The 21,099-nt window shown below is 60.3% G+C and overlaps 2 protein-coding genes across 12 annotated transcripts in view; one reads left to right on the forward strand and one right to left on the reverse strand.

Moving 5' to 3' along the window:
* CCHCR1 (coiled-coil alpha-helical rod protein 1) overlaps positions 1-9,480 on the reverse strand; it is a 20,649-nt gene extending 11,169 nt beyond the window's left edge. For 3 of the 11 annotated variants that reach the window (XR_016443033.1, XR_016443034.1, XR_016443032.1), the window contains exons 1-17: positions 9,137-9,292; positions 8,864-9,059; positions 8,306-8,783; positions 8,011-8,153; positions 7,841-7,937; positions 7,662-7,784; positions 7,304-7,447; positions 4,945-5,055; positions 4,661-4,767; positions 4,435-4,547; positions 4,153-4,231; positions 3,463-3,587; positions 3,155-3,343; positions 2,975-3,076; positions 2,732-2,883; positions 2,486-2,621; positions 744-2,406 (exon numbers count right to left, since the gene is read on the reverse strand). Coding sequence is in view for 7 of the 11 variants with exons in the window: in XM_090052358.1 (XP_089908484.1) it covers positions 2,285-2,406; positions 2,486-2,621; positions 2,732-2,883; positions 2,975-3,076; positions 3,155-3,343; positions 3,463-3,587; positions 4,153-4,231; positions 4,435-4,547; positions 4,661-4,767; positions 4,945-5,055; positions 7,304-7,447; positions 7,662-7,784; positions 7,841-7,937; positions 8,011-8,153; positions 8,306-8,783; positions 8,864-9,059; positions 9,137-9,206 (2,487 nt within the window). In the remaining 4 variants the exon portion in view is untranslated. Of the gene's footprint in view, positions 1-743; positions 2,407-2,485; positions 2,622-2,731; positions 2,884-2,974; positions 3,077-3,154; positions 3,344-3,462; positions 3,588-4,152; positions 4,232-4,434; positions 4,548-4,660; positions 4,768-4,944; positions 5,056-7,303; positions 7,448-7,661; positions 7,785-7,840; positions 7,938-8,010; positions 8,154-8,305; positions 8,784-8,863; positions 9,060-9,136; positions 9,293-9,369; positions 9,389-9,436 lie in introns of those variants that run through there. The other 8 variants (XM_090052355.1, XM_090052359.1, XM_090052356.1 and 5 more) reach the window with 6 other exon arrangements.
* A 151-nt stretch (positions 9,481-9,631) lies between these two features.
* On the forward strand, positions 9,632-18,607 carry LOC149861548 (interferon-induced protein with tetratricopeptide repeats 2-like). The gene is made up of 3 exons (XM_090053767.1): positions 9,632-9,652; positions 9,829-10,131; positions 17,234-18,607. Exons 1-3 carry the CDS (start codon positions 9,632-9,634, stop codon positions 18,605-18,607), a joined length of 1,698 nt encoding a protein of 565 aa, XP_089909893.1.
* Positions 18,608-21,099: the final 2,492 nt, after the last annotated feature.

Below are 21,099 nucleotides of genomic sequence, written 5' to 3' on the forward strand. Positions count from 1 at the left end.
GCTATGTTATGTCCCTGGGTATGTAGGTGCAGCTCGCCTGCACGGCAGGAAGCTACTGCACCTGCCCTCTGGGCACATTACACTCACACCAGCTCTCCGCATGTCCCAGTCCTGCACACCGACCTCACAGCCATGGGACATGTGGCCCTGTTTTAGGAACAGCAATGCAACTGAATTTCAATGCCCAGTCCACTGTCTGGTAGTTCTGGCTCCTTAGCTAGTGCTCTAACTGGTAGACTATTGGGGTAAAAGAGATGGGAGGACCCGCTGCCACCCCCAAACCGCCACTAGCCATGCATTTCCTGCAGCTGAAGCTTCAGGGAGGTGCATGGCAACACACACACAGACAAACACAGACCTCCCCCGCCACGGCACCAGCCTCGGTGAGCAAAGAGGAGCTTGTGAGCCAGCTCAGGAGGGAAGCCTGGGTGAGCACAGCTCTGCATGTGTGGACAAAACCCAGAGCCCATGCAAATGCCCTGGCAGCCACATGACCACATACAGTCAGTGCAGGAAAACAGGGTCCAACCCTCAGGATTATACAACTCTTTTTAGCACTAAACCGACTGACTCATGCCTCATGATCACAAATGTCCTGTGTCCCACTGGCCACAGGGCAGGGAGTGGGAGCTGTGACATGCTGGGGGAGGGGGGGGAGGCAGGCAGCAGTGGTTTCATGCGCTCGCCCTCACCCGAGCGTGGTGCAGCACAGCATAGGTGGGGCCAGTTAGGGGCATCCTTACCTGGCAGGGGAGACATCACAATCACCGGGGCGGCTCTTTCAGGGCAAGGCTGGCCCTGTGTGCTCTAGGCGAGCTGCTCCCTGTGATTTTCCCACGGGCGGGGAAACTCGAGTGTGTAATCTGTGGCAGTGAAGGCTGCAGCCATGCTCTCACCCACAGCTCGCATGGGGAATACGACTGTATGAAACTGGGCAGCAGAAATGTGACCTACAAGGCTGAAAACAGACAACCAGCTTCCCTGGGATACAGCTTTTTATTCTGGGACTCTGTGGAGGCACAAACTCATTGTCCTACCCCAAGTACTGATGAAGGACCCAGATAACACAGCTAGGGCTAATTCATGTTCAATGCCCTTCAGGCTGCCTGTGTAAGGGACTGTCCTAGAAGCCTGTTTCCACATCAAAAGCAGTTGCGAGTCAAAGCTCAGGACAAATTACGGGCTGCAGGGGACAGGTCAGACTGAAAACTAACCACCACCTAGACACGGCCCTGAGCAAGCTGGATTATGACTCCTATCAGACAGACTGGCACAGCCACGTACACATCAGGTTTAAATAGCATTAGGCATGATTATTCTGAGGCAAGGGGTTAAATGAAACAGGTCACAGGTTGCAGCAGGGACTGAGGAGCTGATCAGTCGAAGTTTGGGGTTTGCTGCAAGACAAACGCTGGCTGCTGGCTTCAGAGACAACCCTCAGTGGGGCTGGGAACCCATGGAAACACCTCCTATCATACCACGGCACCAGAAACAACAGTCCTTCCTTCCCTAGGTCCCCTCTCAGTTGCCCCTGGGACCCCAAACCTGCTGGCTGCCACCCAGGCTGTCCTCAGGAGCACAGAAGGGCACAGGCTCCCTTGCCCAGTGCCCACCCCATGCAGTGATCCCAGGGACCAGTAGCTCAGAGGTGCATTCAGGCTCCATGCATGAACAAAACAGGCTGGAGATTTTTCACACGCAAAACACTTGGGCACCACATCTCTAGCGCTACTCCCAGGCTCCACTGCAGCTTTCATCAGAGCTGCTACCTCTCCCCAGCTGCCAGTCCCCTCACCTGCCCTGGGGGGCTCCTTTCTGCCTCTCCGCTACCTCCTCAGGGCCAGTGGGAAGGTCCACGCAGCTCCCTGCCCTCAGGACCTTGCTGTACAGAATTCCCTGCACATCTGCCCCAGCTGAGCCAGGCAGGTGTCATCCCCTGTGCCAGCAGTGGGGAGACAGGAGCCCTCAGGGAGAGGAATAGGGCAGGAGCAGAGGATAGGTGGCAGACAGCACCTGGGAGCTGGACCCATCCCCTCACCTCCAACCAGCATCTCATCTGACACTGGGTCCAGAGCACATGGGACCCCCCACACCCACCCGGCTGTGATCCACTGGAGTGAGGTGTGAGGGAAGGAGAGGATGGCTGGAGGCCTGGGTCCTCTGCCAGGTCTCACTGAGAAAATGAGCACCAGACACACTGGTGCTTCAAGAAAACCCTCTTTAATTGACACAGGAAAAGCCAGTTCAATCCTCCCAGCCTGGTGCTACCTGGACATGCCGGGAGCTAGGTGTCCTCAGTACCAGGCTCCTCACCTGCTGTGGCTGCTGCCTCCTCCTCCTCCTCATCCTCTCGCAGCAGGGCTGTGCCCAGGCTCTGCAGATCGTCCAGAAGGGCAGCTAGGGATGCTGGGGGCAGAGGGAGCCATGAGGGGCTGGCAGTGCAAAGCCCGGGCAGGCCAGGTCAGGGCTGGGGGCAGGTACATACCTTGGGAAGGTGGCTGCAAGCCAGAGGACCCCAGTGCTGTGTCAAGGCTGGGCCTCTGCTGCTCCCCTGGCAGCTTCCGTGCCGCCACTCGGCTCTGTTTGAACTGGGCCAGGAGCCCCTCCTGCCGCAGGGTGGCCTGGAGAGGAAGGAGCTGTGGTCAGCGTGGGGTCGGGGCCAGGGTCGGGATGCGGGTTGCCAGCAGGGGTGGGGGAGCAAGACGGGCCCATTCTTGCCCCTTAAACATACCATCAGCAGGTTTTTGTCCCTCTCCAGCTCCCGTAGGCGAGTGCCCAGCCGGCTTATTTCTTCCTTCTGGGCTTCATCGTGGAGCCGTGCCAACTCCTGGCTCCGGGCCTTGTCCCGGGCAGCCTGGCGCTCAGCCTGGCGTAGGGCCACAACTGCAGGGACGGCAGGGCTGAAGGAGAACTGTGGGGGTGGCGGGAGGCTGGGCAGGGAGTGAAGGGCCCTGCAGGGACGGGAGTCTTGTACCTGTCTTCGTGTGCTCCCGTCGCGCCTCACTGAGCTGCTTCTCAGCCTCAGCAAGGTCCCCACGGAGCCGCGTCTCCACCTTGGCAACCTTCTCCTGCAAGACTGCAGGGGAAAGAGGTCAAGAGTGTCCCCAAGCAGACTCCCCCGCCCCTCCATGCAGCCTGCCCTGCCTTGCCCTACCTCGCTCGTGTTCCCCCTGCAGCTGTGCCAGCTGCTGCTTCAGTCCCTTTGCTGCCTCCTGGCTATTGTGCAGCTCCTGGCGCGCCGCCTCCAGCCATCCCTGCAGCTCCTGGCACTCCTGCTCCACTGCCTCCTTCTGCTCCAGCACTTGCCGCAGGCTGTTGGCCACCTCCTGGAGTTCATGCTCCGCTGCAGCCCAAGCAGAGACAGAACAGAGGTCTTGACCTGAGGGGAACAGGGCCCCAGCCTGCAGCCACCACCATGGCTGTGGTCCCACCTCCAGCCACGGAGCCACCCCCCAGCCCTACCTTTTTCCCGGGCCTCAGCCATCTTTCTCTCTACAGCCTGGGCCCCGCGCTTCAGCTCAGCAGCCAAGTGGTCCCGTTCCTGGTGCAGCTGGGCCAGCTCTACCTGCAGAGCCTCCTGGAAGGGGCTGGAGGGAAGGAAAGAGTCAGCCACACAGCCTCTGCTGGCCCCAGCCCATGGCCCTCCAGAAGCCAAGAAACGCATACAGTGTCCAGGCTCCCAGCTCCCCTACTCCGACCCACCAGACCCTGCTCCCCTCCCAGAGAACCCAGGTGTCTGAGTTCCCAGTCCCCTGTTCTGACGTACCAGAATCTGCTCCCCTTCTAGAGCAGGGAAAGCAGCCAGGCATCCAGGCTCCCAGCACCCCCGCCCCCCACTCCAAACCAGCAAGCCTCACTCCTCTCCCAGAACACAGAACCCGGGTGTCCTGGCTGCCAGCCTCAACCCGCCAAACCCCACCTCACTCCCAGACCAGAAGCGAACCCAAGTATCCAGGTGGCTCTTAGCCCCCAGGACACCCATCCCCCAAGTCCTGCTCCCCTCCTAGGAATGGGACAGGACCCAGGCACATGGAATCCAACCAGTTCACCAGCATCCACGCCCCTCCCACAGCTGGGAGAGCATCAGGGTGTCCGGCTCCCAGCCCCACACCCCAGCTCTGCTCCACTCCTCTTGGGGCTGCAGGGACTCACATATCTGGCTCTGGGCTGGCAGCCCTGGGTGGCTCCTCCCGCTGCAGTCGAGCCAAGGCCACTTTCTGGGAGATGAGCCCTGTAGGCCAAAGAAGCAGTTATAGCTCTGAGATGCAGCTGCCTGGGGCAGGACAAGACAGAGCTGAGAGCATGGCTGGAAAGTCTGGAACTGGATGTGACAGGACAGAGATCCTTGCACCCCTTGGATCACGCTGAGACATGGGGAAAATGAGTCCCTGGGGCAGGGCCTGTGCTTAAGCTCTGCCCAGCCCCACCCCTCACCTTGGATGGCATCCACTCTCCTGGCAGCAAAGCCAACACGAGTGCCCAGACCAGCTAGGCGTGAGACAGCCGCCCGCAGCTCCCCCTCCTGCTGCCCGACCTGCTGCTGCAGACTGTGGAGGGCAAGGCCTGGGGTCAGAGGCTCCTTTGTGACTCGCCTCCTGCCGCTGCAACAAGGGATTTTGGGAGACCAGGCTGCTTCAGTGGTCCAGTGCCCCTGCCTCACCTCCTCACAGCTTCCACCAGGCCCCGCAAGGCACCTTCAGCCGCTTCTGCCCGGAGCTGCTGGTGCTGCCCTGAGTCCTTGCTGCGGGACAGGTCAGCCTGAAGCGTCTGTAGGAGAGAGAGTGAGGTTCAGATCCTGTGCTGTCTCCCCACCAGTGTCCCTGGGCTGGTTCAGGATGGCACGCCCCAGAAAGGAGGGCACTGCCAACCCGCCCCCCCTTCCCCCCGAGCCAGCTGGGTACGGTGCCCCCAGAGGAAAAGAGCTTGTCCTGCTCTGGGCCAGACCTTGCTCTTCACTCTCTCCATGTCAGCCTCAGCTGTCTTCTCCTGCAAACTGTGCAAGAGCAGCGCGACCTGCTGGTCCCGTCGCGTCACCTCACCCTCCAGCTCTGACACCTGCCGAAAAACAGAGCCGATAGAATCCAGGTGTCCTGGCTTCCCCCCACCCCCCTCCAAACCTGGGAGAACCCAGGTGCCCTGGCTCCCGGCCTCCCTGCTCTGATCCATCACACCCCACTCCTGTAGGAACACAAGAGCTGCCATGTACTGGGGCAGACCTTAGGTTCATCGTGCCCAATCTCCTGCATCACGCGGCTTCCTCCTGGCCCCAGCCAAGCTGGCGATATGCCTGACCAGGAAGGAGACGCTGGCCGGAGGGGACCCCAGGGCCTGCAGCGCCGCTTTTCTGTCCCTGGTCCGATCCCGCCTCCAGGCAGCATCAGTGGGCAGTGTCCACTGGTTCCCGATATGCGTTCGAGGGCCAGCAGGTGTGATCTGCTTGGTGTTCCTACTTGAAGCACTTGATTTAAACCTGACCTCACTCCTGTCTCTGTTTTGTCATTTATTTGCCCCAAAGAATCTGCTGGTGCTCCTGTGGGAGCCTCTCTTAGCAAGGGAGGCTTACAGTTTGCCTCGGTGTGCCTAGGCCTGTGCTCGCTGGCACTTCAAATAGACCTGCGTCACACAGTGGCACAGAGCGCAGGCTGGAAGGCAGAGCGAATGGAGTCCAAGCAGGATTTTCCCATTCCTCTCCCTTGCAGGCTCTGGCATCGAAGGTGCAGACGCCTCTGATGCAGAGGCCGTGCCCCTCACTCTCTCCTCAACAGCTGCCTTTGCGAACTGGCAGCTTCCACCACATCTGGGGGATGTGGGTGCACTAGAAGGGTGCAATAGGCTACAAGCTGACCTTGACAGGTTGCAACGGTGGGCGGATGAGAATAGGATGGGGTTTAACACTGATAAGTGCAAGGTGTTGCACATGGGGAGGAAGAACCGGCACCACACTTACAGGTTGGGGAACTCCCCTCTTGCCAGCACGGAGACGGAAAAGGATCACGGAGTCGTCATTGACTCCATGATGAACATGGGCTGGCAGTGTGGGGAGGCAGTCAAGAAGGCCAACCGTACCCTGTCATGCATCCACAGATGCATCTCGAGCAGGTCCAGGGAGGTGATCCTCCCCCTCTATGCGGCACTGGTCAGGCCGCAGCTGGAGTACTGCGTCCAGTTCTGGGCGCCACACTTCAAGAGGGACGTGGACGATATGGAAAGAGTCCAGAGGAGGGCCACTCGTATGATCAGGGGTCAGCAGGGCAGGCCTTATGAGGAGAGGCTACGGGACCTGAACCTGTTTAGCCTCCACAAGAGAAGGTTAAGGGGGGACCTTGTGGCCTGCTACAAACTGGTCAGGGGGGATCAGCAGGCATTGGGGGAGTCCCTGTTCCCCCGTGCGCTGCCAGGAGTGACCAGGAATAACGGTCACAAGCTGGCGGAGGGTAGGTTTAGATTAGATATTAGGAGGCGCTACTTCACAGTCAGGGCGGCTAGGGCCTGGAACCGGCTTCCAGGGGAAGTGGTGCAGGCTCCTAGCCTGGGGATTTTTAAAAGGAAGTTAGATGAGCACCTTGCCGGGGTCATCTGATCCCGGTGCTCTTTCCTGCCAAGGCAGGGGGTCGGACTAGATGATCTACCTAGGTCCCTTCCGACTCTAGCTACTATGAAACTATCTGGTGGCCACAAGTCCCATGCTTGAATAATGTGCTGGATGGAAGAGAACTCACTGCTATGAGTTTTAAGTTCGCTATCTGCTAGTTTCATGCTGAGACCCCTCGTTCTCGTCTGGCAAGAGATGGTAAACAATAAATCCTTAGTGGCTTTTTCTTTGTCACTTAGTGCTTTGTAAACCCTTCTCACGTCCTTGCTCAAGCGTCAATTTTTTAAGGTAAGCAGACCTGGCCTCCTTAGTCTCTCCTCAAGTGGAAGCCCCTCCAGACCACTCAGCATCCCTGCCACCCTTCTCTGCACCTTCTCCAGTTCCGCTATCTCCTTTTGGAGGTGTGGGGACCAGAACCGGGTGTGACATTCAAGGTGTGGATGCCCCACAGACTTATTAATAGGCATCATGATACTTTGTTTTCTTTGTACTACCCTTATTGTATTATTTGTATTTCTTTGTACTTCCCTTAATGATCCCTAACACTTTATTTGCCTTTCCATCAGCAGTGTAGCAGGAAGCTGATGTTTTCAGTGCACAATTCCATCCAGAGCCTGGATAGAGCTCCCCTCTGCTCTAATCCATCACCACTTCCCCCACGGCCCTCAGAGCCTGGAGGAGATCCAGGCATCCCCCGGCCCCCGCACACACCTTCCTGTGGAGCAGGCCAGTGGTTTCGGCCTGGCCCAGCTCCTGGGTCTTGAGCTGCACCATGAGGGCGAAGACTTTTTCCCGCCAGCGGCTCAGCAGGGCCTGGGCCTTCATGGCCCCCTCAGGCTGCAGGGGGTCCCAGGGCTGGGAGCACGAGGGGAGGAAGGAATTAGTGAGACCCTGTACAGCACAGAGCCCCTAGTACCCTCAGGGCTTTGCACTCAGTCCCGTACATGAGAGAGCCTCCCCCTGCACCCTGCTGGATCTCCCCACTGCACCATGTCCCCACAGCAGCCCCAGGGACCTGCTGCCAGCCCAGCCATCAGGGGACGTGCCCTGTGGCCTTGAGGCTATTCACCTTCCGTGTCAGCTCTGACTCCTGCAGGGCTAGGATGTCGCCCAGTGCAGACAGTCGGACCTGCAGCAGCTCCACCACAGTCCTCAGGGCATCCTGTTCTGCCTCTGCCTGCTGTGGGAGAGGCTGTCATTACCCCTGGCAGGGAGCTCTCCAGCCCTGGCCCTGGCCCCACTCCTTACCTGCAGGCGCTCCTGGGGGGGGCTGTCCTGCTTGCACAGGTCGGCTCGCAGCTGCTTCAGCAAAGCATTTTGGGAGGCCAGCTCAGCCTCGGCCACACTGCAGGGGCAGAGGACAAGCGGTCACCTGGTGGGCATGGCACCTCTTGGGGGCTGGGAGGGCAGTGGCCTACCTCAGCTGCTCCTGGAGCGTGTCTCGCTGCTTCTCCAGGCGGGCGGCCTCCTGTCCCCGGGCCTCCAGCTCCTCCCGCAGCTCGCGGACTTGCTGTGTCAGGGCGTCCCGCTCTGCCCCATGAGCTGCAGACAGCTGGCACAGCTGGAAAGGAGGTAGATAGCCTGGATTTGCATTTGCTTATCTGGCCCTGCTCCCCTAGCTGGAGGGGACCTGCCAGTCCTGGCTCCCAGCGCTACCCCCACTCCCCTCCCTGAGCTGGAGACAACCCAGGCAAGGACCCGGCTGCTGCTCACCTCCGCCTGGTGCTGGTCCAGCGCCTCCTGCAAGTGCTCCCTCATTTGCTGGGTCTCAGCCTCTTGCCCCTGCAGCGCTGCCCGCAGCTCCCCCTGCGCGGCCGCCACCTCCTGCACCTGCCGTGCTGTGGCCCCCGCTAGCTCCACCCTCAGGGCATCCACCTCTGCTCGGCTCCGCCCCCGGAGGGTCTCCAGCTCCGCCCTCAGGGCGTCAGCCTCCACTTGGCTCTGGACCCGGAGGGCCTCCAGCTCCATCCTGAGGGTATCAGCCTCCCTGAGGCTCTGCCCCTGCAGGCGGGCGACGGTGCAGGCGCGGGGGGCCCCTGTCGCCTCCTGCTGGAGGGCGGTGGCGCGTGCCCCAGCCAGCTCCGCCTCCAGCCGCCGGATCTGGTGGAGCTGGCAGGAGATGATCTCGGCCTGCTGGGACGTGGCCAAGGCCGGGCCGAGGCCCAGGGGCTCAGCCTCCCGGTCCAGCGACCTGTGGGGCAGGGTGGTGAGGGCAGGTGGGCATGGGCACTGGGCTGACGTGGCTCAGGGCAGGGGGTGTGGGGCCCATACCTGGTCCGGAAGCTGTGCTGGTCTGTCTCCACGGCTGTGCAGGCCCGGGACGCCCCCTCCGCCCATCCCAGGGGCTCCCTGCCAGGGTGCTGGTCCTCCCAGCTCAGCTCTGGTGGCCCCCAGCCGGACGGGCCTGCGCCCCGGGGTGCCGCTGTGCGGGGCCGGAAGTGGGAGGGGGGCATCAGTCCCCAGGGACCTGCCGAGGGGACACGGGTGAGACCAGCGCCCACGACCCCGCACCCAGAGGGGGGCCGAGACCCAGCCAGGCGTTACCAGCAGATGCAGGGACGCCGAAGGCAGCTGGGGGCTCCAGGCACCGTCCGGCCCCCTCCCTTCGCTCCATGGTCCCGCGGTGCCGGCCTAGGGAAGATGCAGGCAGGCATGGGGCTTGCAGCGCAGGGCCAACCACCCCCCACTGCTCCTGCTCTTGCCCCAGCCCCCCCACTGCAGCCCCACCTGCCCCAGCCCCCCCACTGCAGCCCCAGCCCCTCCCACTCCAGCTCCACCTGCCCCAGCCCCCCCCGGCACAGGCCGGCCACGCGGGTGATGCGTCAACCCCGACCCCACACTCACCAGCCCCTGAGTCCCGCCCCCCGGAAGGTCTCGCGAGAAGAGAAGTGTAGTTGCCGCCAGCCTCGCGCCGGAGCGCCCGGGACTCCAAGGGGCCAACCCGCGCGCGGCAGAGGAGCGCAGCCCCGCCCCCTCTGGGCCCCGACGAATCCGAGGGTGGCAGGGCGGGGCCAGGCCGCCGAGCCCATGTCCGGGCCAATGAGAGCGGAGGCGGGCCCGGTGGGGGCGGAAGCGAGCCGGCGGGAGGAGAGGGGGCGCGGCGCGGGCTGGCGGCTCCGCGTGTTGCGGAGGCCGGGCCGTGGTTTTGAATGTTAAGTCTTGGTTCGACTCAGGCGTGAAGTCGGGCACGCGTCGCGGCGAGCCCGTGAGCGTCCTCCGCCGCCTCCCGGGTACAGACGAATCGCGGGCGCAATACGGGGAGCGGCGGCCTGCCTGAGGCCCCCTCCGCTCTGCCCCCGCCTCCGCCCGCCGGCGCCTCCATCGACACTCGCTGCCTGCGGCCGCTGGCCTCGCTACTCCTTCCCCCGGGCAGCCCGGCGGGGGTGTTCGCGAAGGGAATTTGCTGCGAAATCCAAAGAAGCGGGGTGGGGGCACGTGAGCTGCGGCTGATCCGGGGGGCGGGGTTGCGAAGAAGCCGGCTCGCGGGCCACGTGGGAGGAGGAGCGGAGTGCACGGGGCCGGAGACTGCTGGCACTGTGGTGGGAGCGCCCAGAGCAGGGCTGGGAGCAGGGAGCGGGCGTGAGTGGCACCGGTGGCAGTGCCCAGCCTCGCACGTGTGTGTGGGGCAGGTGGGCCCGGGCGGGCAGGGGCAGCTCTCCAGCTGTTGCTGCCTCCTGGGAGCCCCCAGGGATAGGGAACAGGCTTCTCTAGGTCTGGGCATGGGTAGTGTCTGGATGCGCGAGGGCTTGCCGAAGGCTTCGGAGGGGATCTGGACATGGCTGTCGCCCCACAGAGGGCTGCACAAAGGAGCAACGCAGGCCTGGGGCTGGCTTCCCTGGCACTGGAGTATCAGAGAGCCTCTACCTATGAATCCTGATGGGAGAGACCCCGGGAGCCCTGGTCCTCCAGCCTGCCAGCCTCACTGTCCTGAGATGGGGGGAGGCCCGGGCGGCCTCGCACGACTGCAGCTGGGGGGGGAGCAGCGTCTCAGGCGCACCCAGGCCTGCAGCCTTGGTCCTCCTTGCTGTTGCCTCCTGCTCCCACCTGGAGCACTGCTGTACAGTCCCTGCCAGCCTGGTTATGCCCTGGGTCACCCTGCATGCACAGACAGCCCAAGCTGGTCCCCAGGCCCAGCCCGTCCAATGCCTGCAGTTAAGCAAGCAGCTGTGCAGGGGCCAGCTACAGAGCTAGGAGCTGCTGAGGAAACCTACCGGGGTAAAGAGCAGGGGGAAGGCAGTGGTCCTAGCTTATGGCTTAAGCTGCTGGAGGGAGAGGTGACAGGGGACCCCAACCACCAACGTATGTGAGGAGCTGCTGCAGACCCAGCCGCCAGGGACCGGGGAGACCCAGAAGGGAATTATCCACAGTGGGTACAGAGTGATGCCAGGGGACCATAGTGGTGGCTGTCCCTCCAGCCCAGAGCTGCTTTCCTACAACAAGCGCCAAGGCCCCAGCCTTTTCCTTGGGCTTCTTCCGCACAGCCCCACGTGCCCCTCATGTAGCCCTGGCCTGAGCCGGGGGGCGAGCAGGCTGGCGAGGCCGTGGAGAGAGGGGCTCATTTTCTATTTGTCCTCCAGACCCAGTACTCCGGGAGGGGGGGCAGTAAAAGAGAAGGTAACTGCTGAGGGGGCGAGACACCCTTCACGCCCGCTGTTTGCCTGCCTGCGTTCCCTGCAAAGAGCTGAAATGGAAAGGAGGCTCTAACTGTGCAGCCCAACATGCAATAGGAAACGCTGCCTTCCCCCCCGCCCCCCCCGGCGCACCATGGGGCAGGGGCCTAGGGGATCTGTGTCTTCTCCCAGCCCCCAGGTTGCAGTGGGGGTGTGGGCTTGGAGCAGGGGCATGGGAGCCTCGGCTACGCTGCCAGGTCCTAGGGGCCTGGGCTCAGAGCCAGCCCTGCTCTGTCACGGCTCTGGTGAGAATCGAAAAGGAGAGCGAAGAGCGAGAGCGGAAAGGGGAGTGCCGCTGCGATTGGGACCGGCCCCGCCTTGCAGGGCTGGTGGCTCGGATAAGCAGGGCTCGGGGCCAGGACATCTGGGTCCTGCCCAGTTGAGGAGTCCTCTTGTCTACCCCAGAGCAGACCGCCAGCCTGCCGCAGCCCCAAAGTCTGATCTGGGTGTAGGTTAAAAGCAGAGATAAGTAGACCGGGTGCTTGTATACGTGACAATTTCCCATGTACGTGTGGTGAAATTCGCCATTGGTGACACCATTAAGCTAGACAATACACATGCATGAGGTTTGGGTGTATCAAATTGTCCCACGTTGTGGAAAACTGGACTACATCCTGACGCCGTTTAGCTTGAACATGGCAAATTGTTCCACCATGATCAAAAAAATCTGTCCTGTACATGGCAACTCACTAAATGACATGTAGTGGCACCTGGTGGGCAAGGAGGCTCAGGACAAGTCCCAGGTACTTGCAGGTCATTTGCAGTGTAATTTGCAGGTATTCTGGGTAACGAGTGTCCTAGCACACCGGGTGTACCTGCAGAGCCTGACATGGCTCATTCTTTGGCTGACCTCTTCTTTAAAGTTCATTGATTACATTAAATAAATCTTTAAACAAACAGTTTTGCATTAGTTGTCTCAAGTGTGAACGTACTGAGAGCTAGGGTGTGCTGGGAAGTTGAAGATCAGGGTGCTTGAACTATGCCAGGCATCCAGGGGCACAGCTGCATTCAGGAAAATCGCATTACAAGCCCCTCACCTCACAAGAGATCACCTCACTGTCAAAACTACGTGGGTGCTCAGCAAAACACTTCAATGCCCAAACCCCAAATTCAGGCTCGGGTGGCTACGGTGTGTGCTAGGTGCCACACACCCCATTTTTTGATAGGTCTCATTATTGCTGCCACAGCTAGGCGCCAAACTGCAAGATTAAAATCCCACTCCCAGTTTTGCCGGGCCTCCCAACACCCCCTTTTTATATCACATGCCTTCAGGGGTAAAAGTATGTGGGCATGCGGCAAAACAAATGCTTAAATGCCTGAACCCTGAATTCAGGCTCGGGTGGCAACTGTGGGTGTCACATCCCCTCCTCCATGTGGTTATGAACGCCATGGGACGCCCCTCATTGCCAAAAGCACCCCCCCACCAAAATGAAAGCAGTGCTCCCCCTCAAAGGAGACTTGTGATGCCAACAGCTAGCACCAGCCCCAAGACCGATGCCACACAGATAAAGCACAGCACGTGTTGACTGAAAACACAGAATGTTACAAGAATAAAACTTTAATTCCAATATAAATAAATAACAGAGGCATCAAATGGTGAAAAATGACTGAAACACTTCCATATACCCACGCCCCTGTCCCAAACGTTCACTTCCAAGTCTTCTGCCTTTCCAAAAACCAAGTTCAAGCAGGTGACCCTCATCAAAAAGTGCATCAGGGGAAGAAAGAAGATGTCAGGGCTTGCCCCGTACTCTCAAACTCAGTTTCTTCACCTCTGCTTCCAGCAGATCTCCTGAGCGATATGTCCCCAAGCCTTCTGTGAAAATACCCAGGCACTTGGCAGGGCTAAACATCCTTCTGAAGGCCTCGGTGTGGATGCATCAGCCACTGTCAAGCAACGCACAACCAGAGGGCAATTGGGAGAAAAGCAGGGCATTTAGCCTGACTTGTTCAAATGGACCCTAGCCAATACTTTCATGGTTTCCCCTATTACTAGATCCCCAAGCCCACCTGCCACAATGGAAAACTTACCACCAGCTGCACTTCTGCCCCTGGGTCCTTGTCCCAACATTGCTGCTGGTGAGGAGGGGGGCCAGTGGGTCTGGCTGAGAGAAGCTGGGGGATGGAAAGCCACACCACAGTGGGTGAATGCAGCACCATCGCAGTGGGTGGTGGGACTGAGCCGGCTTGCAGGCGGGTGGAGGAGGGCAGGCCGGTGGCAAGCAGCCAGTGTGCACTGGGCAGACTTCTAATGAGGTCCCATGCAACCTGCCTTGAGCGAACCAAAGACACGTGCTCTACAGGCAGCTATTACAAGGTGCATGCCTCAATAGCTGCAACCAAAAGCTCCCTTTTCTGGGGGACCCGCCGGGCTCCAAGGCCAGCTAGTTTCCCAGGAAGGAGCTGAAGGGAGCCATGGGCAGAGCACACCAGGTCAGAGGCAGTCCTGATAGCTGGCCTGGTATCGCACAACAGCCCACAGCCCTGGGGAGCTCTGGACCCCAGGACAGGGCTTGGAGAGGTGGTGTAAGGGGAGCAGCAGCAGCTGGGACCAGGGAGCTCCCTGCCTGCCCCAGAGCTGCTGCGTGGCCTACGGGGAGAAGAGCAAAGTGCACAAGGCAGCACGAGCCCCGGGACCAGAGACCGCGTTGGGAGCCCCCAGAGCAGGGCAGGGAACAGGGAAAAGGCATGAATAGGGCCAGTGGCAGTGCCCAGCCCTGCACACCTGTGCAGGGACCTAGTGGGCCCAGGCCTGGAGCCAGGGCAGGGGCAGACAATTCCCCAATTGTTGTGGATCTTGTCAGGGTCTTCAGTGAGTCTGACTTAGTGGGAACCTCCTCCCTTGCCGCAGACCCTTCAGGCCCCTGGCTGCTCCATCTGTGTGTCAGGAAATGCTGCCTCCCAGGAGCCCCCAGGTGTAGGAACTGGACTTCCCCAGCTCTGGGCGAGGGCAGTGGTTGGATGTGTGAGCGCTTGCAGAAACACTGGAAAGGGATGTTAACTTGGCTGCTGCTCCACAGAGGATTGCATGGAGGAGGAACTCGGAGCCAGCCGTGCCCCCACGCCAGGGGAAACCGCTGTGTCACGGCTCTGACGAGAATCGAAACCAGGAGTAAACAGTGAAAGTATTGCTGCGGTCGGTTGGAAACCAGGTGTGCCCACTCTTGCAGGGGTGGCGGCGGCATGGGCAAGCAGGGCTTGGAGCCAGGACACCTGACGCTGTCCCAGCACCGTGGAAGGAGGCTGCCTTGGAGGCTAGAGCAGGGGGTGAAGAGGGCTTCGCCTACCCCAGGGCAGACCTGCAGCCCGGCCAGCCTGCTGCACTCCCCAAATCCCATCCACGTGTAGGTTAAAAGCAGAGATGAGCAGATAGTGAAGCTTTTATGCAGTGTTCTGGGGGAGAGGCGGGTGAAGTATGGTGCAGAGCTGAAGAAACATGGGAGCTTGGCACTGAGGGAAACGCGGTGGGACAGTCGGCAGCTGGCGGGAGGAGAAGGGAACGCAAGGACGTTGGCGTGGTGTGTGCCAGCGCCGTCGACAGATTAATGGTTCTGTATATTTTGGAGGACGGGACGTTTTTGAATGTTAAGTCTGTTATCTTATGGGTTGGATTAATGAGTTAAATTTAAAAATTATGTGGGTCCATCAGACCCACAGGACACCTGGCCTGACAGGGCCTCCCAGAGATGTTAACATTGGAGGGAAAGGACTGGCAGAAAGGAGCTCAGAGCCTGGGGCAATAAGAGTTATGAGACAAAAGTGAGGCACCAGAGGACTGGAAAAGCAGAAGCATCACGCTCCTCTTCAGAACAAGACAGGAGAAACGGAGTGGGGAGATGTAAGCCATGACTTCGATCCTGGAGACATTACTGGACCACTTTATGAAGAAGCTGGCTTGCAGGACAGGCTGGTCACAAGCAGCCAGCGTGTGCTGGGCAGGCACGATGCGTTTAGTGCAAAGCATACCCAACCACCGTGACGTCCTTGCACCCGAGAATCCATAGGGTGCTAGGTGGAATTAGTGGGGGGTGATGGGGATGGTGGAGCTCCGGCTTCTAATGAGGTCCCACACAACCTGCCCTTGAGCAAACCACAGACATGTGCTCTGCAGGCAGCTGTTGCCAGGTGGATGGGTAATTGCCTCAACAACTGCAAGCAAAAACTCCCTTTGCTGGGGGCTCAGCCAGGCTCCCACGAAGTTGCTGAGGAGAGCCTCGGGCAGAGGCAGTGGTCAGCACTGGCCTGGTATCAGACTATATCCCACAGCCCTGGGAGCTCTGGACCCTGGGACAGGCCACAGAGAGGTGGTATAAGGTGGAAGGAATGGGTAGCAGCAGCAGGGGCCAGGGAGCTCCCTGCCTGCCCCGGAGCTGCCGTGTGGCCTACGGGGAGAGGAGCAAAGTGCACAAGGCAGCACGAGCCCCGGGACCAGAGACCGCGTTGGGAGCCCCCAGAGCAGGGCAGGGAACAGGGAAAAGGCATGAACAGGGCCAGTGGCAGTGCCCAGCCCTGCACACCTGTGCAGGGGCCTAGTGGGCCCAGGCCTGTAGCCAGGGCAGGGGCAGGGGCAGGGGGAGGCAGGTCTCCAGCTGCTGTGGAGCCTAGTGGCTCAGTGACTGGCCTTGTGGGACCCTCCTCCCCTCCCCAGACCCTGCAGGTCCCAGGCTACCCCTTTGTGAGTGGGGAAATGCTGCCTCCTGGAGCACCCAGGTGTAGGGATTGGGCTTCTCCAGGTCTGGGCAAGGGTTGTGTGAGGGCTTGCAGAGCCCTGGGAAGGGGCCTGGACCCTGATGCTACCATGCAGAGCAGTGGTGATGTGTAGGGGGTGCATGGGGGTGCATGTGCACCCCCTGAGAGCACCAGTGCACCCCTGACAGGCCATGCTCCCCGCTCAGGCAATGGATGGGGGGGGAGGGGGCAGATGGGAGCGCCGGTGCCCCCTCCGCAAGCGCTGACTGGTGAGTGGGAGCGCCTGCCAGGGAATGGGATCCGCCATGGAGGGACCTCCCTCTCAGTCAATGCAATTGGCCTGAGGGGAGCCCCCCCAGTCGCTGACTGGTCACTGGGGGGCCATGTGTCCCCCCCCCGACTAAGGCAGGACTAGTCGCCCATGACAAAGGGCTGGACAGAGGAGCAATACCGGCCCGGGGCTGGCTTCCCTGGCACTGGGGTGTCAGACAGGGAGAGGCCTCCACACGCCCTTCTCTATCCATGAACCCTCTTCCAGCCCGCAGTGGTGGGAGAGACCCTGGAGCACTGCTCCGCCAGCCCCCTGCCCTGTGAGGGAGGAGGCCAGGTCTCTGACTGTAGCAGCACTCTGAACTCTGCACTCTCTGTTTGCTCTTGGTTTCATTTCTGTCCTGAGCCATGACACAGGGTTTCTGTGGTAGGGAGGCGCCTCCTTGCTAGCATATATTAAGCCATGCATTCAGACTCTGCGGGATTGAATCTCCTCTGTGACACCACCCTCTAGCTCTCACAGCCTCTAGATCCAGGGCAGGACGTCCTGGGTCCGGAGGGAAACCCAAGAGCAGAGACTGGCACTGGCTGGGCACCAGCCAAGCACCAACATGACAAGGTTGGTGCTTGGAAATTGTGGGAAACTGGCTGCCTGCTGGGGACCAGGGGGGACTGGGACACTCCACACCGGACTGGAGCAGCTGTGGGGGATTAGAGCAGCAGGAGCCTCCCCCAGAGCTGGGATGGAGCCCATGGGGGATGCGCAGACCCAGGTCCAAGGGGGCCCTGGGACTGTCAAGCCGGCATTCGAACGTACAGGCCAGAATGGGCACTGGAGGGCAAAGGTGGGCGGGTGGGACCTGGGGCGCCTGGGCTCCATGCCCCACGTTGGGAAAGGGGAGGGGAGGAGCAGAAGGGCTGGACCGCAGGGCAGCCTCTCAGCTAGTGTTGCTGCCCTGGCTCTCTCCACCTGCTCCTGGCCATCGTGGGGGCTGGGCCCCTGGGGCCACAGTGTGGTGGTGCCTGTGCCAACGGTGTTGCTCTTTGCTCTCTCTGCAGTGACGGGCAGCTGCGGGACAGGCTGCAGGCGCTGCAGTGCCACTTCACCTGGGACCTGGATGCCCCCAGCCAGCTTGAACCAGAGCACGTCCTGCAGTGCCTGGCCGTGGAGATCCAGCACATGCCCCACCACAACCAGGCCACGCTCCTGGCCCTGCGGGCGTTCCTCTGCCAGCGGCTGGGCCGGTATGCAGATGCCCTGCAGAGCCTCCGGGATGCTGAGGAGCAGCTGAGACAGGATTTCCCAGATGGGTCCCCTGGACGGGCCCTGCTGATCTATGGCAACTATGCCTGGGTGCACTTCCACCTGGGCTTCCTTGACGAGGCCACGCTCTACCTGGAGCGCACCCAGGCAGCCCCCCTAGCCCCTGTGAGCATGGCTCTGGCCACTGAGATCTCTGCCCAGAAAGGCTGGTCTCTCCTGGCCGTCGGACTTCGCCACGGGGAGCGGGCCAGGCAGTGCTTCGAGGAGGCCCTGGCACTGGACCCAGGCAGCAAGGAGCTCCGTGCTGGGCTGGCCTTCGCCCTTTATGCTGCTTCGACCCACTCCTCAGATCCTGGGGTGAAGAGGGAAGCGATGAGGCAGCTGAAGGAGGTTGTGCAGCAGCAGCCAGAGAACCGCAAGGCCAAGGTTTTTCTAGCAAGCCTGCTTGACCACAAGGAGCAGCGGGAGAGGGTGGAGGTGCTGATCACAGCTGCAGTGGAAAGCTGCCATGACCCCGAGGTCCTCCGGATTGCAGCCAAGCTCCTCCAGCATTACAACCTAGAGAGATCCACCAGGCTGCTGCAACAGGCTGTCCGTGAGTCCCCCGATTACCACCTTGTCCACCAGTCCTTGGGCAGAAGCTTAACAAAGCAGTGGTACGAGGCTAGGGGAGAGAGGAAGGAGCAGCTGCTGCAAGCTGCCATCAGTGCCATGAAGGAGGCAGTCATTCGAGATCCAGGCTCTGTGTTCATTAAGCTGCAGCTGGCTGAGCTGTACGGAGCAACAGAACCATCCTGGGAGGAGCAGATATACCTGGAGCTGGAGCGGGAGGCTCAGGGGTTCAGCCAGCGGTGCCGCCAGGCCCTGTACCTGTCGTATGGGAAGTTCCTCATGTACAAGAGGCGGTCGCTGCAGCAGGCAGCCGAAAAGCTGCAGCTCAGCTATGCTATCCCCATTGCCACACCAGAGAGGATGCGGTGCTGCCAAAAGCTGAACAAATTGATTCAATGGCTGAGGAAATCAGACCCCAGTAAGGCACAGGCCATCGAGCACTTTATTCAGGAGACAGATAGCGCAGTTGCAGTAGAGGATGCAGCGGGCCTGGAAGAGGAGGATAAGTAATGTGAAGACCACAGCCCAGAGGGGGCCCATCCAGAGTTGAGAGCAGGAGGGCCTGTGCTCCCAGCCCCGGCTCTCACTCCAGCACCCCCAGGGCTGCGGCCTGGGGGCTTCTGAATCCTTTATCAGCTTTTGCTCTATACAGCTATTGCAGCCAGGCTTTCCTTGCTTTTGCCGAGTAGGTAAAGTTCAGACAGGCCCCGTGAGCATGTGCTAGACCAGGAGGGGACGTTTGAGGGGAGCTGGGAACTGAGAAAGGCTGGGTCAGATCCAGGACACTTGGTCAGTGGTTTAAGGCCAGTGACCGCGTTGTGACACAGGGCAGGGGCTTTTGGACGTGTCTATGCCATTCAGGTCCAGTGACTCTGGAAGCTGGAGACTGAGGCTGGGGGAGGGTGGGCTGCAAGGGGGCTTGGACCCAGCACAGTGCTGCTGCGGCACCTACTTGCCAAGGTTCCCGCCTGCAGGTGTTTGAAGGTCCGGCACTTCTGAGAAGGGGACTGCTGAGACGGGGTAGGGTTTCCTGCATGCACTGCTCACCGCTCAGCTGTTCTTCGTGCTGAGGTTGCACCCCCAGGGTTTGAGTTCCCTGTGTCCTGCTTCTATGCTTCCACGTCTAGGTTTGTGCATCTAGATCTCTCTTGCATGCTGGACTTCTCTGGGATTATCCTGCCCTTGCCTAGCAGCATTGCACTACAGAGATCTTTCATAAACTTCCACTTTTGCACCCACTTCTTTGAAGGACTCATCTGGAGGGGATGGGGGCTGTCAGAGGTCACTGTCCTCACATAATGGCCCCTTTACACATGGGAGCTTTCCAGGCTCTGCTCCCAGGACCCCTCGGTTTTCCACGGCAGCCCAGAGCAGAGGATGTCCCTTGGCCTGTTGGCTGCCTGCCCGGGCTCCAGGGTCCTCACCTAACACTGGGACAGGCGAGGGCTTTGGGACAGGGGCCTGCAGACTTCAGTGTTTTCACTTGCCTCAGCCCCCACGAAGCATCCCCGGGTGCCACTCGCCTGTGGACCTTTCTTCCCAGTGTCTGGGCAGAGCCCAAGCCAAGGCCCCATCACCTTGCACAGAAGTTCCCAACCACCGAGCTGTGCAAAGGGTTTGCTGCTGGGCTGCCAGCGGTCACGTGCGGGGTTAAAGTTGGGTGGCAGGGCAGCCCTGCGAGGGAGACAGCTGTCTCCATGCACCCCACCCTGCCCTGCTCCCACTGCCTGGCGAGACGCTGCCTGCACAGCAGGTTTCATTTATTTATTTATTTATGGGTTTTTTTTAAAAGACATTTGTCCTGTCCCCAGCCAAATCAAGACCAAATCCATGAGTCAGTTCAGAACCTCCTGCTAGCTGACACCAGCCCGGACATAGTGGGGATCACTGAAATGTGGTGGGACTCAGTACACGACTGGGTGGTGAAAGTCAAGGGCTATAGGCTGTACAGGAGGGACAGGATAGGAGGGAGAGGTGGGGGCGTGGCTCTCTATATCAAGGAGGAATACACATCCTCATTAATTAGCAAGGAGTCAGGGGAGGGGCACTCTGAGGCTTTGGGTTAGAGTACAAGGCAGTCAAGGGGAAAGAGACCTAACCGTGGGGGTCTACTACAGACCTCCCAACCAGGGGGAAGAGCTTGACCAGGAACTCTTGGGTCAGCTCACAGAGGTAGTGAAGGCTAAGGATGTGGTCGTCATGGGGGACCTGAACTTCCCGGACATCTGCTGGGAAGAGCAGTCAGCCAGGTCTGACCGCTCACGTACGTTCTTGGCCAGAGTGCAGGACCTCCATCTAACCCAGGAGGTGCACAGCCCCACCAGGGGAGACGCCTTGTTGGACCTGGTGCTGGCCATGGGTGACCTCCTGGTGAGGGGGGTGCCGGTGCTCGACCACCTGGGCGACAGCGATCATCGCCTGCTGGGATTCACCATGCAGCGCAAGGTGGCAAAGGCCTGCAGTAAGGCAGCGGCCCTAGATTTTAGGAGGGCGGACTTCAACAAGCTAAGGAGGATAGTTGGAGAAGCGCTGAGGTCCTGGAGGGGAGGGGAGCCAGGTGTCCAAGGAGAGTGGTCGCTCCTCAAGGAGACGATCCTCCAAGCCCAAAGGAAGGTAATCCCAACCCGGATCAAAGGGAGCAGGAGAGCACACAAGCCTCCGTGGCTCACCGAAAGCATCCGGGAATGCCTCCTTGCTAAAAGGGTGGCGTACACCCAATGGAAAGAAGGGGACATCACCAGGAGTACTGTAGTTGCTCGGGAATGTAGGGGGCGGTCAGGAAGGCCAAGGCAGAGATGGAACTGGGACTATCTTCCCAGATTAAGGACAAGAAGAAGTCCTTCTTTAAATATGTAGGGGGTAAAAAGAAGGTTCTGGGTAACGTGGGGCCCTTGCAGGACACATTGGGAAATTTGGTCGTCACACCAGACGACAAAGCTAACATGTTTAACGATTTCTTTGCCTCCATCTTCCTAAGTAGGTACCAGAGCAGCCACCTCCCT

This window comes from Crocodylus siamensis, chromosome 6 (assembly GCF_052110815.1).
Source record: "Crocodylus siamensis isolate JL-2025a chromosome 6, ASM5211081v1, whole genome shotgun sequence".
NCBI classification, from domain to species: domain Eukaryota; kingdom Metazoa; phylum Chordata; order Crocodylia; family Crocodylidae; genus Crocodylus; species Crocodylus siamensis.

Excerpts from the sequence above, each read along its gene's own strand:
- LOC149861548 (XM_090053767.1), top strand. The coding sequence starts at position 9,632 with ATGAGAGCGGAGGCGGGCCCG. Across the intron at positions 9,653-9,828 it reads TGAGAGCGGAGGCGGGCCCG|ACGAATCGCGGGCGCAATAC; the intron begins GTGGGGGCGGAA and ends TCCCGGGTACAG. Across the intron at positions 10,132-17,233 it reads CGGAGACTGCTGGCACTGTG|TGTGGTGGTGCCTGTGCCAA; the intron begins GTGGGAGCGCCC and ends CTGGGGCCACAG.